General features: G+C 44.1%; 1 protein-coding gene across 3 annotated transcripts; it reads right to left on the bottom strand.

The window, feature by feature from the left end:
* Positions 1–860: 860 nt before the first annotated feature.
* On the bottom strand, positions 861–12,353 carry LOC140274626 (uncharacterized). 3 transcript variants are annotated; one of them, XM_072369989.1, is made up of 7 exons: positions 12,296–12,353; positions 11,673–11,717; positions 8,139–8,183; positions 2,502–2,545; positions 2,036–2,415; positions 1,824–1,954; positions 861–1,661 (listed from the first exon to the last, which is right to left on the bottom strand). In XM_072369989.1, exons 2-7 carry the CDS (start codon positions 11,702–11,704, stop codon positions 1,589–1,591), a joined length of 705 nt encoding a protein of 234 aa, XP_072226090.1. In that variant the 5' UTR covers positions 11,705–11,717; positions 12,296–12,353; the 3' UTR covers positions 861–1,588. The 3 variants fall into 3 exon arrangements, with proteins under 3 accessions (XP_072226090.1, XP_072226091.1, XP_072226092.1); XM_072369990.1 differs by lacking the exon at positions 8,139–8,183 and having other exon boundaries at positions 12,296–12,347; XM_072369991.1 differs by lacking the exons at positions 8,139–8,183; positions 11,673–11,717; positions 12,296–12,353 and adding an exon at positions 9,906–9,949.
* Between the last annotated feature and the right edge of the window lie 425 nt (positions 12,354–12,778).

The raw sequence follows: 12,778 nt of genomic DNA, 5'->3' as shown, positions 1-12,778 counted from the left end.
ACACGACTGCAAACTACAGTAACTCTACATTAGCTGGGGAATGGTTTTACTCTTGTGTGGTAGTGGTTTAGGTCACATCCTGGCACCGACGGTGCAAATAATGTAAAAGGTAATCTCCAAAGTATCTGCAGAGCATGAATAGTCCCAAACCCTTACTTTTAGGCGACTGAACCCTGTTTTGTCAAAGCTGAAGCCAGATGACATCATCATCTGTGTAAAAGCTCTTGTTAATATCTATCATTAGGTACAGGTTTCTAAAATCTAGCCAATAGCACTGAAGTATTAAAATATTTTATATAGCACACGGTACAGCCATAGCATTATAACCAACAATCCAACACAGATGTGTTCCTTCTCATGCCACTAACAGAGCTCTGTTCAGTCAGGGACAAAGAACATCAGGGAGTGTCTCGTACTGGACTGTTAGGAGTAGATCCTTTGGGCCGTGTAGGTTGTGGGAGGGGTCTCTGTGGATTGAGCTTGCGTTTCAGAGCCCATTAGATTAGCATCTGGGGAACTTGGGTGCAGGGCAAACACCTCAAACTCATGTCATCTTTGAGCCCTTCCTGAGGAGTTTTTGGGAGTGACTGGATATTTAAGAACCGCAACAGGCAGCCCCGAGGTCAAGAGTCAGCACCACCGAACACCCCATGCAAACCGATGGAAGGTGCTCCAGTTGAATCTCTCTGTGAAACTTTAAAGTCCAAGTGTATCCTATTATGAGAAACCAAACGCTTGCATGTGCCCTGCACCACAAGGTGGCAAAAAAAATAAAAATCACACTAAGATCTACGTGAATGTGAAGGTATAAGTTTTCCCAGCAGAAAATTTTATTATGAAAAGATGAGGAGTCACACTCATTTAATGTTGTGGCTTATCAGCCTGTAGGGTTTTTATTTTCATGTCTTTCATTTCTTTATTTAGAAAACAAAATACAACACACAGGAACAGAGTGCTTTATTTTCCAAGACTGGCTCCACACGCACACACACACTTCAAGTGTATATTACAGACATTAGTCTAAAGTTCTATTTTATAATATTCATATTTATAGTATGAGGGCACCTTTTTAGGAGTTTAACAATTTTCCTTTGCTTTGTAAATATATTTTATAATATATATATATATATATATGCGTGTCAAATATATATATATATTAAAAGGTTATGCATGTAAAAATATTTTGTCTTCAGTCCATTGCATTGTCCCTTTCTTTTAGAACTCAACTCCTTGGTATTTGAACTCTTTCTACAGATGATTTCAGGGAATATTTCAGGGTTTTTAAAGTGGGATTTGCTGTGAGAAGTGCTTATGAATGATCAATGTTTTACCTGAAGTAACCAGCACTCTCAGTTTGGAGAAGCAGGGAAATGTTAAAGGTGACAGCTACACAGAACAGTATATTACAAAAACAATGGATTTCACCATCTGAATTCAGGCCTAAAAAAAAAATAATGTAAACGTCGTTTTGTGTCAGTTTTGCAGCAGACGTATTCACTTTGTCATTATTTTTTTCACAGCCTTAACCTGTACAGGTGTGTATACACAGTATACCTACTCATTAACAGTTGCGAGATATTAAACATGTTCAACTTCCACCTTTCTGCACAAGCTGACTGAGGACGTTGTCAGGCAGGGATTTACCATATTTCTGATGACACCTGGAGAGAAGATGAGAAAAGAAGGATCAGATACCAACGCAGCACAAGTCTGAACTGCAACAGTCACATCAACAGATCACGTACAGTACTGATGGCTCTGAAGTTTTTTAAATATCAAAAACTGTAAACTAGAAAATTATGATCAGAAGACATGAGGTCTACCTCTTCTTTTGACTGCTGATTTTGAGATTGGCCAAGAGCCTGGACTTCTGCGACTCCACCAGTTTGTGATGCTCCGCGTCCAACCTCTTCCCCACAGGGCCCTGCCTCACCTTCTCCCAGTCGTCATCGGTCTAAACACAGTTGGATTACAAAGATATAAAAACCCAAGTCCAAGGTCTTATAACCCTGAATGTGCCCAGCTAAAGACTCACCATGTCTTTGAAAGCCTCCCCTCTGTAAAAGCTCTTGGATGCTGGATAGCAAATTTCGTCACTGCGTAGTTGCTGCAGGCTGGAAGCAACCAGATGCAGCTCCTCGCCATCGTAGCCGTAAAACTTCTGCTCCTCAGATGTCAACAGAACAAGCTGATCACATGGGTACGGGGTGCCCTCCACGTAGCCAACAACCTGCATCTTCACCGTTGTGGGAAGATAGAATTTTCCACATCCGTTCACCCCAGCCGGATTATCTTTGTACATGGTGTCCTCGAGGGGTCCCACTGTCAGTGTAGCACCAGGTGAACTCACAAGGCTGAACTTCTTTCGCCTGAGCTCGGACAACGTAACCGACATCCATTTCAGGTAGTCGGTACCTACAACACGTAGCACGCAGAGAAGTTGTGGAAAAAACGTAAAATATAAAATGATTTTGAAGATGAGGCCCAAATGTTTAGCCTACCTCTTATTCCATTGCACTGAGGGAAATGAGACATAGATGGGAACCTGGGAGAGAGAAAAGATAATGCTCTTAATAAAAGAAAGTTTTAACTCTATTCTCGTGGTTACTTCTGCACTCCTGTAGGTGTTTTACCATTATCCATCAAGTCTCAATGTGCTATGTGTCAAAGTTACAGCAATTCCTGGTGTTGTTTTTAACTTCCTGAAATCCATGGCATCACATTTATTCTATTGGTGTTCAGTGGTAATATGCTTTAGGAAATGAGCTGCTGTCTCCTCACACCCTGTTGTCAGTAAGAATGTTCGTCTTGCACTGGTCTGGTCTGGTCTATCGGGTTCTCCCTCCTCTCTTTGGAACTTGCCAGCTTCAGGTTTCAACTGAGACAGTGTGCCAGTGTTGGCTTTGTCTACGTTCTGAGCTGTTGTTGCTTTACACTTATACGTCATCTGTGGTTACTTGTTTAAACCTGTTCGTTCTTGTCTCTTCTGCCTCGGTGGAAACGGCGCCCTTAAATGCCTGCGATCCAGATCCAACCAGTGCTGGAGATTGCACAACATCCGTCTTGTGGCACATTCTTCAATCCATTTACACCCTGAAACTCCAAATTTCCATGAATCCACTTCATTTTAACACGCAAGCATGAAACGAAATGCCATTTGTGGATTATACTTCAATTAGCGTTGTTTTTGGTTCTGTAAGCAACACTCACAAACGTTCTTTCCAACCATTTGTTACGGGGTTGGCTCCTCATGCCTCAAAGGCAAATATCGCAAACAGTCACCACCTAAAGTACCTACCTGTGTGGCCTGACACCTTGTTTTTCAGTGCTTTCAATATAAAGAGCACCAAAAAACAGACTCGATGTAACTCTAGAAACTTAGGCCGACGCTGTCTTTGCTAATGATAGAAAAAATGAATCAGAGATTCGAGACATTTATTGTCATGTCAGTGATACAAGTGCAATCTTTTAAAATTATTTGGCTGTGGCTCTAAGTTGCACATGCCATACACACACACCAAAGCACGTTAATAAAGTCAACAGCTGTAATACAGTACAAAGAGGACAATATGAACCAATACACACCACATATACCTAGACACATGCAGATGTAAATTAACAACATTTACAATGGTAACGGCCGCACGGTGATGTGATGGTTAGCGCCGTCACCTCACAGCAACAGGGTTCCTGGTTCGAATCCCAGCTGGGGCCTTTCTGTGTGGAGTTTGCGCATGTAAGCATGCGCCCCGCCTCCTCGTCCAACAGCAGCTGGGATAGGCTCCAGCGTCCCCGCAAACTAAGTGGCAATAGCAATAATAGTAACAGCACTGAGTACAACTATATACACATTGGCACAAGAAGGCTATTGGGCTTTGGTGGGAGAAAAAAAAAAAAAAAAAAAAAAAGGACTTCTCTGCTTGCGTGCGATGTCTCCTCAACAAGATGGCGTCAGGGGAAACAGGCCGCAGCTTGCGCAAACACGTGTAGGCGGGTCCAACATTTTGACATAAGCTGCCAACTGGAGTGAAAATAAAGGGCAACATCCCCCCTTTGAGACAAATTGAAAGTAGTGAAAATTGCTAAGATGTGCAAAGTTCACGAGAAAACGACAGCGATCGAGTACGCTTGCTGTGCAAATCTTCTTCCTCCGGGAGGCTCGTCACCTGATCTCTTTAAGTTTCCACCAAACTGTTTACAGCACACATCGAATGCAACCAGCGCTCGTAAAACCCCCGAAAACTGCTCCACATCTTCTTGACTCCCATTCTTCACCCCAAACGCTGTCTGCAGGCACTCTGTTGACAGATTCTATTTGCACTGAATTCATTTTTAAAGTCTAAGCGTATTCTATGAAAATGTGTTCCTGCTATATTCCAGCAATACGTCAGGTTCTCTCTTTTCACTCGACTTTGGACAACAAGCGGATTGTTGCTCACCTTTGCCGATTTATAGTTACCGCCGTAGCGCCGCATCCGTGCACGTGTTGAAATACCTTGCTGCCATTGCAGAACTGGACTGAAACAGAATTCAAGGTTCAAGTTCAAGGTTTTTATTTGACATTTGTGCATTAACCACAGCTCACACACGTAGGAAATTTTGTGCAGGGCACTCCGAGTCGGTTAAAAAGAACAATACGAAAATTTAAATAAATATGCAAAGTTATAAAAAAAAAAAAAAAGAGGGTACTGTTCATGTGCGAGTTCAATATAAAAGAAGACGGGGGTGATTTAATAAATTAAGTAAGTTATTCCCTCTGCTCTTTTCGTGCAACGCTGGTTGTACATGTGGTCCATGGAAGGAAGTGTTGTCCCTATGATCCTCTCCGCAGTCCTTATGACTCTCTGCCTGTGTGGTGTTGCCATACCAGACAGTGATGCCTGCGGTGACGATGCTCTCCATCAGTCCTCTGTAGGCCTGGGTGAGAGGGCGACAGCTCAGACCGGCTTTTCTGAGCAGTCTGAAGAAGTAGAGCCTTTGCTGGGCTTTCTTCATCGTGGCTGTGGTGTTACTGGTCCAGCTCAGGTCAGATGTGATGTGCATTCCCAGGAATCTGCAGCTGTCTTCCCTCTCCACCTCAGACCCTTTGATGATCAGGGCCCTGAGAGGGGGAGGATTCTTCCTGAAGTCCAGGATCAGTTCTTTGGTTTTGTCTGTGTTGAGGATGAGGTCGTTCTCCTCTCCGTAGACAAGAATATTATTAGCCAGGGTCCTGTACCCTGACTCATCCCTCCCCTTAATGAGCCCCAGTATGGTGGTGTTGTCCGCATATTTGAGGAGGATGGAGTTATTCTGGGTGGAGACACATTCATGGTGTACAGGGTAAAGAGTTTTGGGCTGAGGCAGCAGCCTTGTGGGGATCCTGTGCTTACTGTGAGCTTGGTAGACACCCTACCTCCCATTCTCACCACCCGTGGTCTTTCTGTGAGAAAGTCCAGAATCCAGTTGCAGGTGGGAGCTGGGACGCCGAAGTTTGTCAGCTTCTCAGTCAGTTTGCCTTGACGGATTGTGTTAAAGGCAAAGCTGTAATCCAGGAAAAGCATCCTTGCATACGTGCTGCGGCCTTCCAGGTGTGGTGTAGAGCTATCACTACCGCATCATCCACTGATTAGTTGGGGCGGTAGGCAAACTGGAGGGGGTCGACAGTGTCCGGGACCGCGTGGTTGATGTGTTTCAGGAACAGTTTTTCGAGGCTTTTCATGGCGACTGATGTGAGTGCTACTGGCCTGAAGTCATTTAAGGTGGGTGTGTCCGGACTTTTTGGGACTGGTATGATGATGGAGAATTTAAAAATACGGGGGACTACGGCCTGGGATAGTGGCAGGTTGAAGATGTCAGTATACACACCGGCTAGTTGTTCCCCACAGGTCTTCAGGACTCTGGGAGAAACTCCATCGGCTCCCACAGCCTTATGGGGGTTCACCTTCTTCAAAGCCTTCAGGACCTGTGTGCGTTACTTGAAAGGCCATGGGGTTGCAGGTGGTTTTTGAGGCTGTGTCTGTGTTCAGCCTGTCAAATCTGGCGTAGAAGTTATTGAGGCTGTTTGGGAGCGTGGCATCTCGGGGGTCTGTGGTAGTTGTGGTTCTTCTGTAGTTTGTGACGGACTGGATTCCTTGCCACATACTGCGTGTGTTGTGGTTGAGGTAGGGATCTTCAAGTTTTTAGGAGTGGGCCCTTTTTGATGCTCTGATGGACTTCTGCAGCTCGTACCGGGCTGTCTTATACTCCGCTTGATCTCCTGACTTGAAGGCCTCCCTGAGCTTCTGTTTTGTGTCCCTGTTTTGTGTCCCTGTTAAACCAAGGTTTTTGGTTTGGGAACAGACGCACGGTTCTGGGAGGTGCACATATGGACGTGCACCAGCAGATGTAGTCACTCACAGTCTCTGTGTATTCGTGAATGTCATCTGTGGCTTCTTTGAAGGTGCTCCAAACAGTGGCCTCATGGCAGCCCTCCAGACGCGCACGTGCATCATCAGTCCAGGTGTTATGGGTTCTGACCACGGCTGGTTCTGTCTTAAGCCTTTTGCTGTATATTGGTTTGAGCCGGATTGCCAGGTGGTCAGACTTTCCAAAGTGGGGTTTTGGTTCAGCTAAGAAGGCGTTTCTGATGTTGCTGTAGCATTGATCCAGCTCTCACAATAATGCATTGCAGTTCTCTGGGCAGATAGAAAGGTCTTAGATTCATGGTTAGATATTCCACTTGTTCAGAGCAAGATTTTGAGATGATCTTACAGTCGCTACACCAGTATTGTTTGACGAGGGCAGCCGTTCCTCCTCCGCGACTCTTGCCGCTTTTTATCCTGTCTGAGGGTCGTGTAGCCATCAGATGTAATTGCCTCGTCAGGTGTCGTCTCCTCCAGCCAGGTTTCACAAAAACACAGCATGGAGCAATCCTGAATGTCCTTCTGCTTGGAGATCCTAGCGTGAAGCTCGTCCACCTTATTTTCCAGAGACTGAACGTTTGCAAACAGTATGATCGGAAGGGTTTGCCTGTCGTTGCTAACCAAGCGCCGAAGCCTTCGGTCCACTCCTCCCCGTCTTCCGCGCCTCCGCTTCGGCCTGTTGTTGTCAGGTGAGCTCCCTAACGGGGGCCGGCGTACCTTAGAGCCAGCATAGCATGTCAGCTCTGGGTAGTGTTCCAGCGTGTTCGGGGTGAAGAGTCCCAAGTGACTGCGCTCTCTCAGCTGTAGTAAGATCACCCGATCATAAATAATGTTAACACGGTTTGTCTTAACTCGGCACAAAAAAGTAAGGAGAAGGAAAAGCAAAATAAATAAGTTGACTCGGAGAGCTCTGCAACGTCGCCCTCTGGGGAGCGAATTGGTGACAAGAGTAGGGCGTTCCTTTACACGTAATAAACATAATACACATAATTCACGCATCCAGTCACTTGTGCTCATCTGATGTTTTCAGGTTGAGCAGGTTATTCTAAATGTTTCTCCTCAGCAGTCTTCTTTTGAGATCCCGAGGCATTCCCAGGGCAAATGGGTCAAACTCTGAGTCTCCCGAATGGGAATGTCTGGAAAAACCTCCAAAGAGCATCATCCAGTAGACATCTGAATCAGATGCCTGAATCCCCTCAACTGACTTCTTTTGACTTGACGAAGCAGCAACCACAACCTATCCTCTGAAGGTGAAGTCAATCAGTTCACGGGGCAAAACTAATTTCAGTCACAATCTTGTTCTATTGGTTACTACCGAAATCGTCGCCACTCTCCAAACCCACCGCCTCCTCCAGGGATCGGAGTCAGGTCAGGTGCTTTACAAGCCCGGCAGCAGGCGAAGGTGGGGGGCCTCCCCAAATAGAATTCAGGGCCAGCCCTGGTAAAATGACTGGCTGTGCAAAGGAGTCTCATCCAGTGTTTCATCAAACGGCAACATTTCCCACTACATCACAACATTGGGAACCATACTGTAACTTTACGTAATTTGAATTTACTGGGCTGTTGGTTGTGGGTGGAGGCAAGCATCCTCAGTCAAAATAACTTTTGACTAATAATGACTTTTTTTTTTAATGCCCAACTTTGAAGTAAACACATGAAATTCCCTCTCACCTCCATCACCCGTGTGTGGTTTCATCACACCGCGTGTTATATTAACCAAGCATGTTTGAAGTAAATCAGGAAACTGGTACTTACGAGTTACACTGCAGTTGATCCTTCGGCATCATGTTTCTTTGCAATCTAAAACAAAATAAATTGTTAAAACTACTTGTCGATTGATATTTACATCTGGATCGACGGCACTGACATTACGATAAAGCTGGAAATTTGGAAAATGGAACGTTTTCGAAAACTATTTTGTCCCTGGTTTTAACCAGTCTTGTTTTTTGTTTTTTTTTTGTTCGTTTTGTTTTTAAAATCAAGAAGATTTTTTTTAAATTATTATTTACTTCACAGCTCAACAACATATTACGCAACTAAAGAAATCGGCAGAAACATAGTTCGCCCTTTGTTTCCTCTAAATGCTCGAGTCGACACATTTCCGGTCCCTCAGCCCTTCTCTTCTCGTGAAAGTCGTCTCAAATGTTAAAAACAACGACCACATTTCCATTTCACCTTAAAACATTTCAAAGAAAAGTTCTAGCCATCAGATGTAATTGCCTCGTCAGGTGTCGTCTCCTCCAGCCAGGTTTCACAAAAACACAGCATGGAGCAATCCTGAATGTCCTTCTGCTTGGAGATCCTAGCGTGAAGCTCGTCCACCTTATTTTCCAGAGACTGAACGTTTGCAAACAGTATGATCGGAAGGGTTTGCCTGTCGTTGCTAACCAAGCGCCGAAGCCTTCGGTCCACTCCTCCCCGTCTTCCGCGCCTCCGCTTCGGCCTGTTGTTGTCAGGTGAGCTCCCTAACGGGGGCCGGCGTACCTTAGAGCCAGCATAGCATGTCAGCTCTGGGTAGTGTTCCAGCGTGTTCGGGGTGAAGAGTCCCAAGTGACTGCGCTCTCTCAGCTGTAGTAAGATCACCCGATCATAAATAATGTTAACACGGTTTGTCTTAACTCGGCACAAAAAAGTAAGGAGAAGGAAAAGCAAAATAAATAAGTTGACTCGGAGAGCTCTGCAACGTCGCCCTCTGGGGAGCGAATTGGTGACAAGAGTAGGGCGTTCCTTTACACGTAATAAACATAATACACATAATTCACGCATCCAGTCACTTGTGCTCATCTGATGTTTTCAGGTTGAGCAGGTTATTCTAAATGTTTCTCCTCAGCAGTCTTCTTTTGAGATCCCGAGGCATTCCCAGGGCAAATGGGTCAAACTCTGAGTCTCCCGAATGGGAATGTCTGGAAAAACCTCCAAAGAGCATCATCCAGTAGACATCTGAATCAGATGCCTGAATCCCCTCAACTGACTTCTTTTGACTTGACGAAGCAGCAACCACAACCTATCCTCTGAAGGTGAAGTCAATCAGTTCACGGGGCAAAACTAATTTCAGTCACAATCTTGTTCTATTGGTTACTACCGAAATCGTCGCCACTCTCCAAACCCACCGCCTCCTCCAGGGATCGGAGTCAGGTCAGGTGCTTTACAAGCCCGGCAGCAGGCGAAGGTGGGGGGCCTCCCCAAATAGAATTCAGGGCCAGCCCTGGTAAAATGACTGGCTGTGCAAAGGAGTCTCATCCAGTGTTTCATCAAACGGCAACATTTCCCACTACATCACAACATTGGGAACCATACTGTAACTTTACGTAATTTGAATTTACTGGGCTGTTGGTTGTGGGTGGAGGCAAGCATCCTCAGTCAAAATAACTTTTGACTAATAATGACTTTTTTTTTTAATGCCCAACTTTGAAGTAAACACATGAAATTCCCTCTCACCTCCATCACCCGTGTGTGGTTTCATCACACCGCGTGTTATATTAACCAAGCACGTTTGAAGTAAATCAGGAAACTGGTACTTACGAGTTACACTGCAGTTGATCCTTCGGCATCATGTTTCCTTGCAATCTAAAACAAAATAAATTGTTAAAACTACTTGTCGATTGATATTTACATCTGGATCGACGGCACTGACATTACGATAAAGCTGGAAATTTGGAAAATGGAACGTTTTCGAAAACTATTTTGTCCCTGGTTTTAACCAGTCTTGTTTTTTGTTTTTTTTTTGTTCGTTTTGTTTTTAAAATCAAGAAGATTTTTTTAAAATTATTATTTACTTCACAGCTCAACAACATATTACGCAACTAAAGAAATCGGCAGAAACATAGTTCGCCCTTTGTTTCCTCTAAATGCTCGAGTCGACACATTTCCGGTCCCTCAGCCCTTCTCTTCTCGTGAAAGTCGTCTCAAATGTTAAAAACAACGACCACATTTCCATTTCACCTTAAAACATTTCAAAGAAAAGTTCTAGCCATCAGATGTAATTGCCTCGTCAGGTGTCGTCTCCTCCAGCCAGGTTTCACAAAAACACAGCATGGAGCAATCCTGAATGTCCTTCTGCTTGGAGATCCTAGCGTGAAGCTCGTCCACCTTATTTTCCAGAGACTGAACGTTTGCAAACAGTATGATCGGAAGGGTTTGCCTGTCGTTGCTAACCAAGCGCCGAAGCCTTCGGTCCACTCCTCCCCGTCTTCCGCGCCTCCGCTTCGGCCTGTTGTTGTCAGGTGAGCTCCCTAACGGGGGCCGGCGTACCTTAGAGCCAGCATAGCATGTCAGCTCTGGGTAGTGTTCCAGCGTGTTCGGGGTGAAGAGTCCCAAGTGACTGCGCTCTCTCAGCTGTAGTAAGATCACCCGATCATAAATAATGTTAACACGGTTTGTCTTAACTCGGCACAAAAAAGTAAGGAGAAGGAAAAGCAAAATAAATAAGTTGACTCGGAGAGCTCTGCAACGTCGCCCTCTGGGGAGCGAATTGGTGACAAGAGTAGGGCGTTCCTTTACACGTAATAAACATAATACACATAATTCACGCATCCAGTCACTTGTGCTCATCTGATGTTTTCAGGTTGAGCAGGTTATTCTAAATGTTTCTCCTCAGCAGTCTTCTTTTGAGATCCCGAGGCATTCCCAGGGCAAATGGGTCAAACTCTGAGTCTCCCGAATGGGAATGTCTGGAAAAACCTCCAAAGAGCATCATCCAGTAGACATCTGAATCAGATGCCTGAATCCCCTCAACTGACTTCTTTTGACTTGACGAAGCAGCAACCACAACCTATCCTCTGAAGGTGAAGTCAATCAGTTCACGGGGCAAAACTAATTTCAGTCACAATCTTGTTCTATTGGTTACTACCGAAATCGTCGCCACTCTCCAAACCCACCGCCTCCTCCAGGGATCGGAGTCAGGTCAGGTGCTTTACAAGCCCGGCAGCAGGCGAAGGTGGGGGGCCTCCCCAAATAGAATTCAGGGCCAGCCCTGGTAAAATGACTGGCTGTGCAAAGGAGTCTCATCCAGTGTTTCATCAAACGGCAACATTTCCCACTACATCACAACATTGGGAACCATACTGTAACTTTACGTAATTTGAATTTACTGGGCTGTTGGTTGTGGGTGGAGGCAAGCATCCTCAGTCAAAATAACTTTTGACTAATAATGACTTTTTTTTTTAATGCCCAACTTTGAAGTAAACACATGAAATTCCCTCTCACCTCCATCACCCGTGTGTGGTTTCATCACACCGCGTGTTATATTAACCAAGCACGTTTGAAGTAAATCAGGAAACTGGTACTTACGAGTTACACTGCAGTTGATCCTTCGGCATCATGTTTCCTTGCAATCTAAAACAAAATAAATTGTTAAAACTACTTGTCGATTGATATTTACATCTGGATCGACGGCACTGACATTACGATAAAGCTGGAAATTTGGAAAATGGAACGTTTTCGAAAACTATTTTGTCCCTGGTTTTAACCAGTCTTGTTTTTGTTTTTTTTTTGTTCGTTTTGTTTTTAAAATCAAGAAGATTTTTTTTAAATTATTATTTACTTCACAGCTCAACAACATATTACGCAACTAAAGAAATCGGCAGAAACATAGTTCGCCCTTTGTTTCCTCTAAATGCTCGAGTCGACACATTTCCGGTCCCTCAGCCCTTCTCTTCTCGTGAAAGTCGTCTCAAATGTTAAAAACAACGACCACATTTCCATTTCACCTTAAAACATTTCAAAGAAAAGTTCTAACAAACCATCTTAGCACGCCGATTATTTAAGAAATCTTACCAAAATGTTATCAAATAGTTCTGACGCTAACACTGACTTGAAACGGCCATAAATAAGTTAAACGTAACATATGGTGATTAAATATCCTGTGTAAATAACGCTCATCGAATAAATTTAAATTTAAAAAAGTTAGTTACCACAGCGGTAGGATTGAAGTCCTTGCTGTCTTTTCGGAAAAGTCTGACTTCCGCTGTCAGGGTTTCTGTTAAATTTCCACTTGCGCCACACCCAGCTGCTGTGCTGCCTTCAAGGACCAATAAGACGTTATGATTTTCAAATATTATGTATGTTCCCAATAGAAACTATGTTGACTTTCTGGTTTTACTATACAAGCTCAATTTAGTAATAATTTCGATATAGATCTGTTTTACTGAGTTGCTAAGTTACAATCTCTGTAAAAACGGGTCCTCTTTACTTTTTATGATTAATAGTTTTAAATTGGGGTTGAGTAAATCAACTTATTTCCGACAATTTAGAGGTTCTGTGAAGGTAAAAAAAGAATGTGACGCAGAAGTTTTTATAAATCCCCCCATTGCATATTCACACCTATTCAACACTATATGAAGATTACTTTGTTGATAGCTTCCACATTTAAAACAGTTTTAACAGCAAGAACATTT

Source organism: Leuresthes tenuis, unplaced genomic scaffold, assembly GCF_036924035.1.
Source record: "Leuresthes tenuis unplaced genomic scaffold, fLeuTen1.0.hap1 SCAF_18, whole genome shotgun sequence".
Lineage (NCBI taxonomy): Eukaryota > Metazoa > Chordata > Actinopteri > Atheriniformes > Atherinopsidae > Leuresthes > Leuresthes tenuis.
Note: the sequence above shows the minus strand (reverse complement) of the source record. Positions and strands in the feature narration are given on the sequence as shown.